This window comes from Drosophila serrata, unplaced genomic scaffold (genome assembly GCF_035046125.1).
Source record: "Drosophila serrata isolate PLE 108 unplaced genomic scaffold, ASM3504612v1 contig_217, whole genome shotgun sequence".
NCBI classification, from domain to species: Eukaryota; Metazoa; Arthropoda; class Insecta; order Diptera; family Drosophilidae; genus Drosophila; species Drosophila serrata.
The window spans coordinates 2,090,174-2,106,920 of NW_028257115.1; the positions used below are offsets into that span (position 1 = coordinate 2,090,174).

At 40.6% G+C, this 16,747-nt stretch overlaps 4 protein-coding genes across 4 annotated transcripts; 3 read left to right on the forward strand and 1 right to left on the reverse strand.

Annotated features, from left to right (window-relative positions):
- Nucleotides 1–937: 937 nt before the first annotated feature.
- mu2 (mutator 2) lies at nucleotides 938–5,839 on the forward strand. Its single transcript, XM_020958800.2, is given in 14 exon segments — nucleotides 938–1,199; nucleotides 1,263–1,463; nucleotides 1,522–1,984; nucleotides 2,054–2,544; nucleotides 2,546–2,966; nucleotides 3,024–3,166; nucleotides 3,223–3,352; nucleotides 3,443–3,556; nucleotides 3,612–3,788; nucleotides 3,844–4,617; nucleotides 4,670–4,714; nucleotides 4,777–4,881; nucleotides 4,953–5,255; nucleotides 5,375–5,839. Coding segments are annotated over 14 exon segments (3,696 nt in total). The 5' UTR covers nucleotides 938–1,085; the 3' UTR covers nucleotides 5,590–5,839.
- On the reverse strand, nucleotides 5,749–7,490 carry Mfap1 (Microfibril-associated protein 1). The gene is made up of 2 exons (XM_020958799.2): nucleotides 7,282–7,490; nucleotides 5,749–7,212 (listed from the first exon to the last, which is right to left on the reverse strand). The coding sequence occupies exons 1-2, from the start codon at nucleotides 7,349–7,351 to the stop codon at nucleotides 5,843–5,845; spliced, it is 1,440 nt and encodes a 479-aa protein (XP_020814458.2). The 5' UTR covers nucleotides 7,352–7,490; the 3' UTR covers nucleotides 5,749–5,842.
- Nucleotides 7,491–10,448: 2,958 nt separating this feature from the next.
- On the forward strand, nucleotides 10,449–16,695 carry LOC110188884 (sodium-coupled monocarboxylate transporter 1). The gene is made up of 7 exons (XM_020958802.2): nucleotides 10,449–10,842; nucleotides 13,362–14,157; nucleotides 14,220–14,381; nucleotides 14,530–14,645; nucleotides 14,710–15,069; nucleotides 15,134–15,595; nucleotides 16,080–16,695. Exons 2-7 carry the CDS (start codon nucleotides 13,474–13,476, stop codon nucleotides 16,378–16,380), a joined length of 2,085 nt encoding a protein of 694 aa, XP_020814461.2. The 5' UTR covers nucleotides 10,449–10,842; nucleotides 13,362–13,473; the 3' UTR covers nucleotides 16,381–16,695.
- On the forward strand, nucleotides 10,687–10,821 carry LOC147644214 (uncharacterized). Its single transcript, XM_086829633.1, has one exon. It carries the CDS (start codon nucleotides 10,687–10,689, stop codon nucleotides 10,774–10,776), a length of 90 nt encoding a protein of 29 aa, XP_086685759.1. The 3' UTR covers nucleotides 10,777–10,821.
- Nucleotides 16,696–16,747: the final 52 nt, after the last annotated feature.

Consider the following 16,747-nt stretch of genomic DNA (forward strand, 5'->3'; position numbering starts at 1 on the left):
TTACTGTTGGATTTTTTTTAAGTAGAGGGTTCTAAACCACAACCAGAAAAATTAATTATCATATAAATGATTTAATTATTTATTTTTTATTTTATTTTTGTTTGTTTTGAAGATGTTATTTAGCTTGTGATGTTGAATATAACAAAATATTTGGAATATGATTAAAATCATTAAATTTACGCAGTATTATTCAATTTAAAAAATAACAAAAAATAAAAACGACTCTGAAATGAGTCTAAAAAGATATACAAAAAGACAAGTATTCATGGGAACTATCGTAACATAAAATCGAATTCAAGGAACTTTATTCTATTAAACAGAGCTAAAGCTTTTATTGTTGTCTTCCAAGAAATAAAATAATTTCTACTAAGTAGTTACTTTTTTATTTTTGTTTTTGTGAAGGCAATAAAAATTAAAAAAATATGAATTGGCATTCCACGGCCAAACCATAAAAATCCTTTTTTTCTTTATTATTATCAGTTTTTATTAATCTTTTAGATATTTTTTATGTAGATGACTTGAAATCACAACCAGAAAAATAAAATCTCATATAAATGGTTTATTTTATTTATTAATTAATTTTATTTTTTTAAGATATTATTTAGCTCGTGATGTTGAAAATAACTAAATATTTTGAATATGACAACAATCATCAAATTTACGTACGAATATTTCATTTAAAAAAAAAAAATTAACAAAAAAACGACTCTAAAACGACTTCAAACGACATACAAAAAGACAAGTATTCATGGGAACTATCGTAACATAAAATCGAATTCAAGGAACTTTATTCTCTTAAAAAGGGCTTAAGCCTTTATTGTTATCTTCCAAATAGTACTTATTATTGTTTATTTCTGCTTAAATGCTAATTTATTTAATTTAATTCTGTAAAAACATTACAAATTAGGGTTGGATATAAATTTTAATTAAAAGCAAGTTGGCATTCCCGTCGCAATTAGAGTGACCGAAAGAAATATATCAAAATATCAAAAATCGCAATCGAGAAGTATTTTCAAACACCAAGATCTTAAGAAAACAAGTGTTTTGATAAAAAATGCGCACTTAATTTCCCGCGCGGCTCCAGAATGACAGATGTTTGTGTCCTTTGTGTGGAAGGGTTGCCGGCGGTCCCCCTGAAGCCAGATGAGATATACAGGATCGGGAAACAAGCGGGTCTGGAGATTTGCATTGCCGACGACGTGAGTTTGAGTGAATATGTTTTTGGGAATTGGAAAAATTAATGTCCTTCGGAATGTGTACAGTCGATGGAGCTGGCCCATGGCGTCGTCAGCCTCCTGCGAAGCGGTATCGTTCGCTTAGCCGCCGTGGCGGGCAGGATATTTGTGAACGAAGAGGAGAAGCAGATATCGGATATAGGAAAGAAGGACGCCAGCAATGGGAAGGTGAGGCTTCGATTCGGCAATGTGGAGGCCAGTCTGCGGTTCAATGAGGACAATGAAGAGGTGAGTGGACATCCTGGTCTGAGCAGTTTCCTATTTAAGTTTACGCACTTTTTGACAGGCCCAGGATAGCAGTGGCTTCGGCGAATGCCTAAAGGACAGGTCCATCCAGGACACAACCGATGACAGCCTATGCATACCTGAAACGCAGCCTCCGTCCGAAAATGTTAGTGTTAATACCACGGCGGACAGCTTCTTTATACCCGAGACCCAGGCGATTGTTTTCGAAAACCCCACGGGGAAGCGTGGAAAAGTATCGCTGGGCGATGACTTCATGATTCCCGAAACGGAGAATCCCCCAGATCCTGCAGACCTGCCCCAGGAGCCGACGACGCGCGGCAGTGATGATTCCGAGTCGTCCAGCATGGGCTCCCAGATACGTATCTGCACACAGGATTTTAATGAGTTCAATGAGGATGCCATAGACGACTTTGATTCGTCGCTGATGCTAGGCGATGCGCTGATGGCTTTGGGACCGCCAAAGGCAAAGAAAGAATCGACAGAGAAACTTGACAAAAAACAAGGTAAATGCAGCAGCGATTAGTTAAGAGCTTATTCTCTAGTCTAGACTAACAAAGCCTTCCCCGCTTTAGAAAATCAGCTGGATGCCACTGACCTTGAAATGAGTGCCTTAAATTGGTCATCCACAAATTCAAAGTGCAATGTTTTCAACAGCACCAAGGCCGATGAAGAACATCGAGCGTCCACCTGCATAACACCTGATTTGAGCGCTCCTCTCGCCGACGCCAATCGTGACATCAGCACGCCTGAAATCTTAGAGTTGATGGAAGCTCATGAGGAGGAGAATGTAGTACAGCGATCGGGTTCCACCACACCGCAGCTTTGCGGGATTAAGCAGCTGGTTGTGGCCACCATTGAGACCCCGAGAACAACACAAAATGAAGAGGACGAAGACGACACTGCTTTGGTTAAAGATACAGACATAAATCAAGACTTCGTGGCCACTCAGGCATTTCCTTCGCGATTTCTACAACAAAAGGAATCCCCTGAGCGACCTAATCAAGACTTTATCGCCACTCAGGTATTTCCTAGCAACGGCAATATCTCTGAAGTTAGGCAAAATGTCTGAAATTGATCAAGATTTCGTCGCCACTCAGGCATTTCCATCACGATTTCCGCAGACAAAAGAATCTCCAGATAAACCCAATCAAGACTTTGTGGCTACTCAGGCATTTCCATCAAGACTACCTCACCCAAAAGAATCTTCAGGGAAAGTTAATCAAGACTTCGTAGCCACTCAGGCATTTCCATCAAGACTCCCTCAGTCAAGAGAATCTCCTGAGAAAGTTAATCAAGACTTCGTGGCCACTCAGGCATTTCCATCGCGGCTTCCCCAGCCCAAGGAATCCGCTTTCAGACCCAATCAAGACTTTGTTGCCACTCAGGTATTTCCAAGCAAGCGCCACACCCCTGCTCGAGCTGGGCAAGACTTTGTAGAGACACAACCATTTAATTTCAATAAGGAAAACGTTCCGCAGGTTACAGGTGAGTAATTTCAATCAATGGATCTGGAAAGAGTAGTTAGCTCCATAGCCTTTCCAGATTCATGGAGTGATGAGATCGAAGAAATACTGAATGAAATGACTTCCGGCAATGTAGTTTCATCACCGCTATCATCGCCCAGTGAAGAAGTTTTGAAGTACGTCAAGCCAAATGTAATCAAGGACAAAGATCATAACCGAAAGGTAATCCTAGATAGCAAAAAAATGTATCACCAATTAACGCAATATATATATTTCAGGTTTTTCTTTTCGAAAACGTTTTCCCCAACGTAGATAACGAAAATCGCTGGAAGAATGAGCTACTAGTTGAAGAAAAAATAGGTCTAAAACGCACTGCCAGTACTGATGGTCAGTCGCCTTTTGTGACTCGTAGGTTTCTTATTGTTTACCATAAAAAATATATGCTAAAATGAATATTAATAATATTATAATAATGATAACTTCCTATGCTTCCTACAGCCAGCAAGAGAAACCGACGTTTATCAGACCAACCGGAGAGATTAAATGATTGTTCCTCCTTAAGCTGCTCTAGAAAACGTCCAGTTAACTTGCAGGAAAGCGATAAGTCTGAACGTAAGTATCTTTAAAAACATATAGATGTTGTATTAATTTTTCCCTCTCATCTCAGCTCCCATTAAAAGCATGTGCAAGGTAACCTCCTTTTTAGAAAAGGCGGAACTGAGTACAGAGGATGAAGCTGCTGCTCCCAAAGTGGCCGTCACTAAGCGGCCTACTCGCAGAGGTAAAACTAAGAGCCGGTCCCCTACTTCAACTGTAAACACCAACCAGGGCGACAAGTCTGAACGTAAGTATCTTTAAAAACATATAGATGTTGTATTAATTATCCCCTTTCATCTCAGCCCCCATTAAAAGCATGTGCAAGGTAACCTCCTTTTCAGAAAATGCGGAACTGAGTACAGAGGATGAAGCTGCTGCTCCCAAAGTCGCCGTCACTAAGCGGCCTACTCGCAGAGGTAAAACTAAGAGCCGGTCCCCTACTCCAACTGTAAACACCAACCAGGGTAAAAAAGTCACCAGGACTAGGAATAAACAGGCTAAAAGTCAGGAGGACAAACCAAAGGAAAGTCCACCAAGAGTGATTAGGACAAGGCGACAAACTAAGTGTTTAGACCCCGAAGAAGTCAGTACAAAGCCGCCGGAGGAGATTATGACAAAGCAAAAGGCAGCCTTGTCAGAGCCAACTAAAGAAGAGGTCGGTAATAAAAGAGGGGCCAAGAAATTAGTGGAACGTGCCAAAAAGAACCCTGAGGAAGCTAAAGTAGAAGCTAAAGAAGAAGCTGAACAGTCTGATTCCAAACGTGGCAGAAAGAAAACTATTGGTAGTGCTAAAAAGGGCTCGAAAGAACTTAAGAACTTGACAAAGCGCAGACCAGGCAGGCCGCGCAATAACTCATCATGTGAAGATTCAATTTCAAAAACTTTCATATCTGAAACAATTACTCCTGCCAACGAAGATAAAAATGTATTAGAGGATTCATTAAAGAAAAAGCTCGTGGTGCGTTTAAAAAGAGCAATATCTTTGGAAACTCCATCAACCAGCACCTCCTCTACGTCAGCCCCAACTGAAGGTAATGCAGTCGAAGGGAAAGCTTCAAAGAACACAACCAGTGCACGTAAGTTTGATTGAAATAGTGTTTTGCATTTAAAAACTAATTTAAATTGCAGCCAAAACTCGACTAAGTCAAGAAAATCATCAGGACCCACTTAAAGGTAATTTAGTTTGTTCTATTTTTGATATCGCTTTAACCATATAATGAATTCTTTTTTCTTAGCCTTCAATAAATATGTGAGGCAGGCCAAGTTGAATGGAAAATTAAAGATCGCATTCACCGTTTGCGATCGTCAGGCTTTGAATTCCGTCATAAGGTCCCTTAAATGTAAGCACAACAAAACAAATTTTAGGTTATACATTTCTAAATGTAAATTGAGATCGTTCGCAATTTTTTAGATGTGGTCGATGTCACGGAGGATCCTCTACAGTGTGACGTACTTATTATGGACAAGGGCGAGCGCACCTTCAAGTTCCTCGCGGCAATTGCCTTAAACAAGCCCGTTTTCAACTCCAAATGGCTGGAATCTATAAAATCAACTAAAACCATCACCGTAAAGGACGAGCATCTGTTTAATGATTCTAATTTCAAAAAGGGGTTCAAGTTTGATCCCTTAAGCGTAATGCAGCATCCTCGCTTGTTTAATGGTTTCAACTTTCTGCTGTGCGAGGGCATCCAACCGAATGTTAATGATATGAAGGGTGCGTCAAGTATAGATTTTGTGTAATTTTGTTTAGGGATAGCAGATAATATCAATCCCTTTCCTCTTGATATAGATCCCTGAACTCCGTCAGTAATTTCTTCATATTTCTTTCCGTAGTCATCATTCAAAGTGCAGGTGGCACAGTTCACGGCAAGCCGCCTCCTTTAGCCAGCAGCAAGGATCTGTATGTCGTGACCACTAGCAAGGACAATCATTCTAAGCAGCGCCTAAGGAATTACGAAAACGTACACTATATTAAGACCGAAGGAGTTATGGCTTCGCTTGTCCAACACAAAGTGGATCTCCTGGACGAACACAAGGTTAAGCTTTAAACCTGTGCCAGCTGCGGTCGGTGCCAGTACATAAAAGTCAGAATTGTAATTGTTTCGTTTATACTGTATGTATGCTGCAGAGGTTCGGTAGAGATTTTTTGCGACCCGCGATACAGGGCCTTTCCGACCACTGCTGTTAGCTGACCGTAATTGTAACTATTTTGTTTTTTTGTTTGGCTTTTGTATTCAAATATTTGTTGTTAGTTATCCTGTCAAATACATCATACTTTATTTCCTTATTGTACTATAACATCTATTCCAACTTCTTTCGCTTCGATCCCGTGGGCTTGTCGAACTGCTGCCTCATGCCGCCGCCGCGTTCGTTGTGGAACTTGATGTTGCTGGAGGACTCTGCGTACCAGGGCGAGTCGAACTTGGTGGTGTCCTGATCAACTAAATGCGTGTACTTGGTGCGTCCGCAGCGACCGAAGTTCTTCACCTGCATCACCTTGGGCAGGATGGTCTTATCGAAATGATCTTCAAGCGTGGCCTGCGCAAAGTCGCGCTTCAACACGTCGTTCTCCTCGTCCAGGTAGAAGGCGCCACGGTGGTAGTACTTCTGCAGGAACTTGTACTTCCCCTTGGTGGCCTTGTTGGTGACCAACTTGGGGTTTTGGCGCAGCTCCTGGCGTCGCTCCTCCTCAGTGAGATTACGCATACGATCGATTTCCAGCTTTTCGCGTTCGTTGTTGTCGCGTTCCTCACGGTCCCGCTTCATTCTCTTGAGCTCACGCAGCTTCCAGGCCTCGTACTCCACCTCGTCGTTCTCATCGTCCGTGCACACATCCTCAATGCAGGCCTCGTTTGACTCTGGCTTCGTCTTCTCTAAATCCTTCTTGACGCTCTCTTCTACGAGTCGCAGAGTGGCTCTTCTCCGTTCCTTGGCCGCCCGCTTGGCCTCTGCCTCCAGTTGCTTCTGTTTCTGGGCTTCGCGTTCTTTTTCCTGGATGGTGGCGCGATCCCTTTTCCGCACGAAAAGCGGTTTCAGCCGGGGCTCGTTGTCCTCCTCGCTCTCGGTCTCCTCCTCGTACTCTGAGCTCTCCGACTCAGAAGATTCCGACTGCTTTTCGTCCTCTTTTTGGAGCACCTCCTCCTCGCGTTGCTGTTGCAGCATCCGTGATCGGAGCTTAATACGACGCTTCTCCAGCTCTGTGTCACTGAGCTCAGCATCTGTGTCGGATTCGGAGGCCAGTGTAATCTTGTTTGTGCCTCGCTCAAGGTTTCTTTGCTGCTCCTGGCCTTCCTTGTCCGCCTCCTCGTCGTCCTCGCTGTCGCTCTCCATGATTTCGGGCTCGTGGATGTGCCGGTGGCGTTCCCTGCGCTCCCGTTCCATATCTTCCATGTCCACGGGTCTGGCTCGCAGTCGTCGCAACCGGGGATCATCTACCTCCGCCTCATCCTGCTCGTCCACCTCTCCCGGAGCCTTGTCTTCGCCCTCCGCGCTACCTTCTCTACGGGAGAGCTCCATTTTGTGGCGCTCGGCTTTGTGGCGCTCCAAGCGCTTCCTGGTGTCAATGAAGTCATCTTCGTCACTCTCCTCGGTACTGGAATCGGCTCGTGCGTAATCAGGGCGCTTTCCGGATATATACCGCTGCACCTTTACCTTTTGCATGGACAATTCACCTAGATGGATTTGATAAACAATGCGTTAAGTGGAGCTGATGGATTGAAGACATGGAATTCTTTGTTTACCCTTTTCATTGCGCACGGGAATGGCGCCAGCGGTGCTCTGAATCCCCGTGGGAGCGGTGGCGGCACTCATCTCGGTTTATTTTGTTATTTTATAGTGTAAAAAGCCAATTATTTCTTTGAATTGTTTTTATTTTGCAAGATGTGAAGATGAAGAAACGATAACGATAATATTTTCAAAGTAATCGATTTAGTCAAGCGATGTTTGAATGCGACCGTATATCACCAAATTCGAATTCGAGTTCGAATGGCAGCACTTTCGGCAAAAGCGGTTAATTTCAAATTTAAAGGAATGTTTGCATTTCTTTTACTTATTTTTTGTGGATTTTATAGCTGTATAAAAAATTATAAATTAGGGAAGTGTTGACGTATTGGGAGCCTCTTTTTTAAGGCCACCGACTAATTGAGACATTCAATTAAAGTTCAAATTAGTTAAACTTTCCTTACAGATAAAAAAAAGTTTTAATATATAAATATTATGTTTATTGTAATAAACTGCTACCAAATACTGATTTACATTTATCATAACAAATTTTGAAACGATATACCAATTTCCAAGTATTCAATCAAGAATCTAAAAACGGAGCAACTGAAGGGTTTTTCTCTTCTTTTTGATCAAAAACAGAATAACTTTATGATATTTCAGACTTTTTTCTCAGTACATCTCCTATTTTGATATAAATTTTAGCAATGTCAGCGCCCACAGTCATTAATGCGGTAATTGACTACTACGCTTTCTCTCCAGACATTTCATAAATATTGATGGGCGGTCGGCTACACACATCCGATCTTGATCTTGGGTAATTACTGTCGCAATTGAATAACCCAAAGCGAGAAGAATTGTTTCAAAAAATTCTTTTATTGATACATATATCGTTTGTTTTTTATTATGTTTCGACAGCACGCAGGCAGCACGTGCCATCGGGTTATGTAAATAAAGTTCTTACAACGATGCCCAGTTAACATACTAGACCAAAGTCCGAAAGAACAACCTGATGAGCAAGAGGCTCGACCAGTTTTGTGACGTCTCTCCAGCCACTTGCATCTGACTAAGCAGAGTTTCTGGTGTTTTTGTTGGATTTGGCTCGGTGATTTGTTGTATTAGGATTGTTTCGGGCCTAAACACACTGCTGCGTCGCATTTGCCGAACTGCTTTGAACTGCTTTTGGTTGGCTCAGGCTTGGGTGCACAGTATGTGGTAGTAGTATTGTAGTTGGAATGGCCAAGATTTACATGAGAGACTGTTAGTTAACGACACGGCAGGTATATTTAATTAATGCAACACGCTTTGGAGCTTAAATGCAGCGCCCCTCGCCTATCTGCGGAACTAGAGATATCTACCCGACTGACCTTAGACCAAAACGCGTTGATTTGGAGACTTTCCGTCCCCCCTCTGGCCGGGGAAGTCCCTCGTAAATTCGACATTAATTCGTTAATCTTATTTGGACACATAAGAGCCGGCATCCCTCCCTCCTTCGTCCACGTGCATTTCCCTTAATTCTTCTATTTAAATTTATTGCGATTGGAGGCGGGAAAGGGAGCTCCTTTTGAACTGGCCCGGCGACCAGAGTGCGCGAGGTTTCAATTCAAATTGCCACTAATACATTTCAATTAAAATTAAACACTCACACTCGAGCGATAAAAAAAATTGTAAACAAATAATTTTCTATTAGCGGGAAAGAAAGAGTGTCATGCCTGATCAAAATCGTACCAGATCGAACTCGTTATCGTTATCCAAGTAGGAGACATAACCATAGCCATAGCGCCAATTGAGGCGAGGCGACAAAACAATACGAAATAAATACGACAGAGAGAGATAAAATCGTTTAAAAGATTATTAATTGGCGCACTTTTTTCTTTTGTGGCGAGTTACTTAAAAAATAATAAAGGGAAATATTTACACCATCACGCAACCGAATCTTGCCAAGAAAGCACTTGTGACATCTCTCCGCTGTCCAACAATTAAGCTTTTTTGTTTTGTTTACCGAGCATTTCCATTACTTAATTAATTGACGAATGGGTCTCGGGTTTCCAATCTCCATATCTGCAAAGGAGTTTGGAAAATACCGGATATTTTCCGCATATCATTTTTGAGGAATCGGAAACTACGGCAAGAATGAATCAGAACATTGCAATTCCGCAATAAATTGAATTGAATTGAATATCTTTTTTTCATCTTGTGGTTTGGCAAACATATTTTCATTAAAAGGAATTACTTAAACTCATAAGTATTTGTTTTTATTGAATGTCAACAAAGTTGCATTTAAAAAAGGGTGCTAAAAAAGAAAGAAATTATTAACTAAACGTGATTTATATTTAAACAAGAAGGGGAGCTAACTTCCTAAAGACGAAGTGTATATACCCTTGTAGTTAGACATTTTTTTTTCCACCTGACATGTTTAGATCGACTCAGCTGTTGATGCTGATCAAGAATATATATGATTTTTAGGGTCGGAAACGACTCCTGTTACAAACTCCTGACTGAAACTACAATACCCTTCAAGAGTATACAAATACGAATACTTTCGGTAACACCTTGTTCTAACTAATAAATTATCTAGCTAATATTTCAATGAATCTTCCTATGACGTGACAGTTAAAACGGATTTATTTGACAACTAATAGTTTCAGTATTATTTAAGCCCTTGGAGCAAATCTATAGATTATAACTAAATTTTCTCAGAGCACTTTAGTAGCTCTTAAATAAACTTTGAATAGTACAAACTAAATAATAAAATACTTGATAAATTTGAATATTTTGATGACTTATTTCCTGTTATAAAGTATTTAAATAAACAGCACTTTAGTTATTTATGATTGAATAGAAATAAAAACGATGATGTTAAACATTGGCTTGATGAATTAATGTAGAGGTTGCATTTATTATAATATTGTAAAATATTAAAAAATATTTTTAAAATTAACTCAAAATAAGTTGCCTATATTTTTGCTTCGGCTTTCTATTGATTTTACTCTCTCTTTGCGATGATCGGCGATTGCATATCCGGCGTCGCTCGAGCTTCGTCTGCGTCTTTTGCTTCTGGTTCGCCTTTTGCCTGCTCTTAGTTCGATCTTCGCTCTTTCTCCGCCTCTCAAAGGCCCCCAGACGAAGAGAGATCGAGTTCATTGAAATGTGGGGTTCCCGAAGCGAAGCTCCAGCGAGATCTGTCATCTGTGATTTTGCCTGCGCCGCCTTGGGTGTCGTATAAAATAACGTAACGGCTGCTTGCAAAACTCATTCAGTTCAAAATTGTCAATACGTTCGAACCGCCAGGAGAACCAAGCCCATCAAACAGTGCTCAAAGTCAAAGCAAATACCCCAAGGACGCAAGGATATTATAAGAAAAGGATTATAGTTCCTAGTGATATAAACAGTTTAGTTTTGTGAACAATATAAAAAACACGTTAATGAAATACAGAAATAATCGTGGCACCATCTTGCAAATACAGTTCAGAACATTCCTAAGATACCATAATCTCATCTTCGATTCCATTTGAGTGCTAAAACAAAGACAACAATTGAAGGATTTCGAATTTAACGAATTGGAAAATAAATTAAACGAGGTGAGAATCGAATAATTATCAAAGTGCTAATCAGTGAATATGTTAACCCGTCGAGTTTTTCTATAAGATAATTTTGTTATGATGTATTAGTTGTCATTGGCCAGCAGCCTTGTGATGTAAGGAAACTGTTTAAGGCGTCAAAACAAACAAATTATGGTTAATAAATAAATGACAAAAAACTAGGCCAAATTAATATCTTTTGTTTACTAAAAGCTTAACTGAAGTTAAATTACTTGTAACTAATTCTGGTAAAAAATGTTACATTTCTCCCGGCGTCACATGAGAGAGAAAAATATTAAAATAAAAGCAACCTATAACGACTTGTAATAAAACCAGCAAAACTTACTCTAGCGGGGAAAGAGTGTTCTAAAAAATATATACAAATTATCGGTAATTGTTTGACTTGAGCTTTGGTATTAGGCAATATTTGCAGCTGTCAAGGCTGTGGGGAAATTGCTCTGATTGATCTGGAATCTGAAACCGAGGCGGCAACAAGTGTCCAGTGCTCTCACTCACTATGCCAGCCTCCAGCGATATCTTCCGCCAACAGTCTGGGCCGCAAATCATGTCAACTGATGGCTGATGATTTTGTTTAAATTAATAAAAACAATAAAAAAATGGAAAGGGGAGAGATAAAAAAGTCGAGCGAAACAAAACATAGCACGCATACCAATTGGCGATGCCAGAAATGCTGAAGATTGAAAAGTCCATCAATTAAGCAGAACTTTGGAACTTGATACTCATACGACCCGTGGTACCGATCCACCCAGTAAAACGAGTTTCACCCCAAAGACGCTATCACAACAAACAAAGTTCTAAGTTGGTTTAAATATGTATTTATACAAAATATTTAGGGTACCTAAAACAGGATAAGAGAAGTTTGTTAAACTTTATAATGAAACAAACAATGAAGGGGAATTAGTTTAGACGGTTCTTCTCATTTAAATATTTTAATAGTGTTTGTTAAAGATAAAGCAAGAAAACTGTGTCTACTTCAAATTCTATTACAGAAAGCAATTGCTTAAATTATTTGCATATTGATAATAAAAGTATAAGTTTCTCTTGTAACGTGCCTGTAAATATTATAATAAATAAAACTTCTAAGAAATGTTATACATATTACTTATATATAGTTCAAGTCGTTCTAAAATATATTTAATATATTCTCAGTCATACCAAAGCATATTTTATATTTTTCTGATAATTAATTTGTTAGCTAACATTTTTAATACTTAGTTAAATATACTTACTACTACTTTTAAAAAGGGATATTTTTATAAATTATTATTATTATTATTATTAATTTGTCGCAGTGCAGGGAACCCCTTTGGACTCTCTTCTGTTTGGTGTTTATTTTTTCGGTGCTAAACTCTTAGCCAAGTCATGTTTAAGTGGGAGGCTGGCTCCTCTCTTAGCATCTTCCCCACGAAGCAAAGGCGATGGCGAATTTCTGGCCCAAACCGGCGCAATCCGGCTCAGTCCAATGGCCACCGATCTAAACCAGTTGAATTCGCTTAAATCTCAATTGGCGCACAGCGCGCACACACATTGCTCATTTTCATTTTCGCTCAAGACGTTGTAGCCCTGTTTTTGCAACAGTATCAGTGCCATTTTTAATATGTATTAATGTCCGTGTGGGACAGGAGCAGCTTTTCTTTAATGGCTTGATTGGCTGGAAAAGTGGGAGGAGGCTTCAGGCAGGAGGAGGCGCCAGAGCTTCTATATTGATTGTCTCGAGTCTGTGTTTGAGATCAATTGATGGGGTTCTGATTGCGATCTGTTATCGGGGGTTGCAAAATGTGTATTTTATGATTTAACAATTAAGGAAAGGCAAATTAATGTGTGTAATAAATATAAGTTACTCAAATATACAGTTCGTTGATTATTTCCTAGATTACTTAAATAGTTTTTTATTTAGAATATAAATCCAGTTTTAAGCTGGCGTATCAAACTTCAAACATTTTGCTAAATAGTTTATCAAATTGCCAACCCATCCATGCGATTTCTTTTTGGCCAGAAATAACCTGTTTCGAGTGGCATAACAACCAGTTAGAAGCAGCATTCAGAGTACCGAAGTTCAACCTGTAACACTGTAAATATGTATATGCCTTGAAGAAATATATCCGAAATAATTAAAATAAAATAACTGCGAGTGAAAAGTGATCGCCTTGAAAGCCGTCGCGTAAAGAAAACATATTAATCATAAAGCAATTACACTTAAATGGAATTGTTTGTTTAAGGAAATAATATATTTGTACTTGAACATGAGGCGCTGGCCAATGGCCTCCCTTCTCTCCTCTTCTTATGTACTGCTCTGTTTTTTTTTTTTTTTTGGATCGGATCGGAATGGATCGTTCCGTTAATTAATTAATGGCTTTCAAAGCTGACACCCAAACTGACACCCACGTCTTGGGAAAGCTTTGTCAAGCCGCCGCCTCGCTGCAATTTCTCTTGGCGAATCGCGAACCTTGATCTTGCAATGATCTAAGTTGCCGTTTTCTGATCTTTTCTCATTTCAGTTTGCACAAACGTTGCCGGGTGAAAAGTCGTCGTCGTCGTCGTCGGAAGGAGATAGTCTTCCCCCCAAGTTTTCATCTTCGCTCCTAACTTCCGGTCACCTCAGGATCCAGGATGTTCGCCACTCAGGACACCATTCTAAAGTTGCTGACTCTGTGCGCCCTGGCACATTCTATAACCGCCTTGGCGTTGCAGGAAAAGTCCCCGGTTAGCTCTGGATCCGGAGCTTCCTTGGACCCCAGTCACAAGTATCTGATTGTGCGGGGCGAAGGATCGCAGCAAGGATCTTCGGGTTCACAGGAGCATGTGGAGTTCGATAATGCCGCCACCCTGCTTCTGCGCGCCTACAAGAACCAACAGGTGCCTGCTTCGAATGAGCTGGAGGAGTGCAGTGCTCCCAGCCACAAGGCCACCTTTTCCGGCTACGACTATGTGATCCTGCTGGGCATGCTGGTCATCTCCCTGGGCATTGGCATCTTCTATGGCTTCTTCCAGAAGGGCGGAAGCTCCTCCAACGAATTCCTGTTGGGCTCTGAAATGAACATCTTCCCAGTGACCCTGAGCTTGACCACCAGCTTTATTACGGCCATAGAATTGCTGGGAAATCCCTCCGAGATGTACTTCCAGGGTACCCAGTTCGTCCTCATCGTTATACCTATGGTTCTAGTCATTCCGGTGGCTGTGAAGATCTTTTATCCCATATACTTCAAGATGGAACTCACCAGTTGCTATGAGTACCTCGGCATTCGGTTTGGCAAGGAGATCCGGATTCTGGGTGCAGTACTCTATGTTATACAGGTGAGATTTTAAGGATCTTTATTTGGAGAAGGAGACTTTATTTATTTTGGGTGTCCTTCCAGATGTGCTTCTATACAGCGGTGGCTGTCCTGGCTCCGGCCATAGCTCTTTCCAAGGCCACCGGCCTGGACACCAAGATCGCCGTGGTCCTGATCTATGTGGTCTGCGTCTTTTACTCTTCTCAGGGAGGCATGAAGGCTGTGGTTATTGCGGATTCTTTCCAGGTGAGTTTGGAGAAAATATAGGAAATATTTAAGGAAAAGGATTACAGCTAAAGCTGTAAAGAAAGGAGGAATAATATCTTTCTTCAGTTACTATTTAAATATACTAAGCACTAGCTTATATTAATTTGATTTTCTCTTATCCTTCAAGGCTGCTGTCCTGGCTGTATCCTTGGTGTTAATCGTAGGACTGGGCTGTTTCTATAGCGGCACTCCAATCCAGGTCTTTCAAACTGCGGCTAAGCATAATCGCCTGGAGTTTTTCAAGTGAGTTTTTTACACTTAAACCTAAATATTTTAATAAATTTAATAACCCCTGGTAATCCTTTAGCATGGACCCCGATCCCACGACCCGTCACACTGTGTGGTCGGTGGTTATTGGTGGTTTCTTCTACTGGACCTCTCTGTTTTGCACCAACCAAGCCTCCGTACAGAAGTGCATGTCCTTAAAGTCCTTGAAATTGGCCAAGATAGCGCTGGGCTTTGCCATTATTGGACTAATTGCAGTCTTCCTGCTAAACTTTTACACGGGTTTGATGGTCTTTACCCATTATGCGGACTGTGATCCTTTGACGGCAGGACGCATCTCGGCCACGGATCAACTGCTGCCGTACTATGTGATCAACACCTATGAGCACATCTACTCCATCGCAGGAATCTTTGTGGCTGGCATCTTTGCCGCCAGTTTGGGGTAGGAATTTATTTATGGTTAGATTTTACAATAGATTTATAATTATTTCTTTATTATTTAATAGAACTGTGGCCTCCGCCTTGAACTCCCTGTCCGCGGTGACCTGCGAGGATCTCTTGGTCAATGGTATGAATATTAAAATCTCCCCTGAAAAGGGAGCCACCTATGCCAAGTGGATGTCCTTGGGCTTTGGCATTGCCTCCTTTGGCCTGGTCTTTATTGTGGAGCATCTTGGAGGAGTCCTGCAGGCTACTCTCACCCTGAACGGTTTGATTGGCGGTGTTACTCTGGGTTTGTTTGTCTTGGGAATTGCCTGCAAACAGGCCAATACTAAGGGTGCCTTCTATGGAGGATTATTGTCGCTAGTCCTGGTCATTTTTGTGGGCGTTGTAGCCCAAATCGTTAGCGTAGAACAACCTTCATTGCCCACATCCATCGAAAACTGCGACTGTCATGTCAACATGACGAATATCATCGGAGATTTGCTTACGGAGCCTGTGGAGATCATTGAGGAGGGAGGATTCACGTAAGTTTTTCTTCGTATTTTTTAAGGGTATATTTTTGTGACAAATCGAAATTTAAAAATACTCAAACTTGGGCAAAAAAGCACTAATTTCAATTCGGAAAACGTTTCTATGCTAGTTTTTACTACGTTAATAAATCTGCATACTACAATTTACATTTTAAAAAATTCAGATTTTTGTCAATTTTTAACAATTTTAATGATGTAACCCCTTATAAAATTTTCAAAAATTTACAAAAATTTAGTTTTCACTTTTTTCCAATATTATGTAAATAATAAATTAGAATTTTAATGGCGAATTGGAATATGTATTATTTTTGCAAATCTGTGGCTTTTTGGACATGTTATGCTCTCGAGAAGACCCAAATTATACGTATTCTTTAAAACCATATTTTTCGATATTTTAAAATCTTTTCAACTTTATTTCGAATACTAAATTTTACAGGTTAACTAAAATTTTTTAACATATATTATATTTGAATTACAGAACCTGGCCTATCTTCCGGCTAAGCTACATGTGGTACAGCATGATTGGCTGCCTGCTCACCGTCTTCCTGGGCTGGCTTATCTCACTGATAATCGACTTCATCCAAAGACGTAATGTGCTAAAGATCACCGGTAACAAGGGCATCGATAATCCCGCCGTTTCCGAGGAGGTCTTTAAGAGCGATCCCCAGGTGCAATATACCACCAGCAGCACTGTGACCACCACCACGGCAGTGGATATCAAAGAGACTACAAGTGGCGAGGGCCATGTGAACCACGCCATTCGCATCGACGACGAATAGAACTCGAGAGACCCCATGAGTCCTGAGAAACGAATTCACACACCTGTGTGTGCATTCCTCTTGTGTAACCTGTAACCTCTATGTACAAAGACCAGTCGCAATTCTAACTGTCCTAGCTTAGTCGAAAGAGTGATTTCTAGTTCGTAAGTACGTTCCAAATCGAGGGTGCTCACCCAGAGCAGCGATCGTTGACACAGTATTCCATATATACACAAACACACACTTACTAATGTTACTACGAAAATGAATTTATATATAGTTTGTTTTAGTTTTAAGCCATCGTAAATAAAATAAAATGCAAATACAATATCTGAACTAGATGCATCCAGAAAGGTTTGGTATGAGAAATAACTTAGTTTTTGCAAGA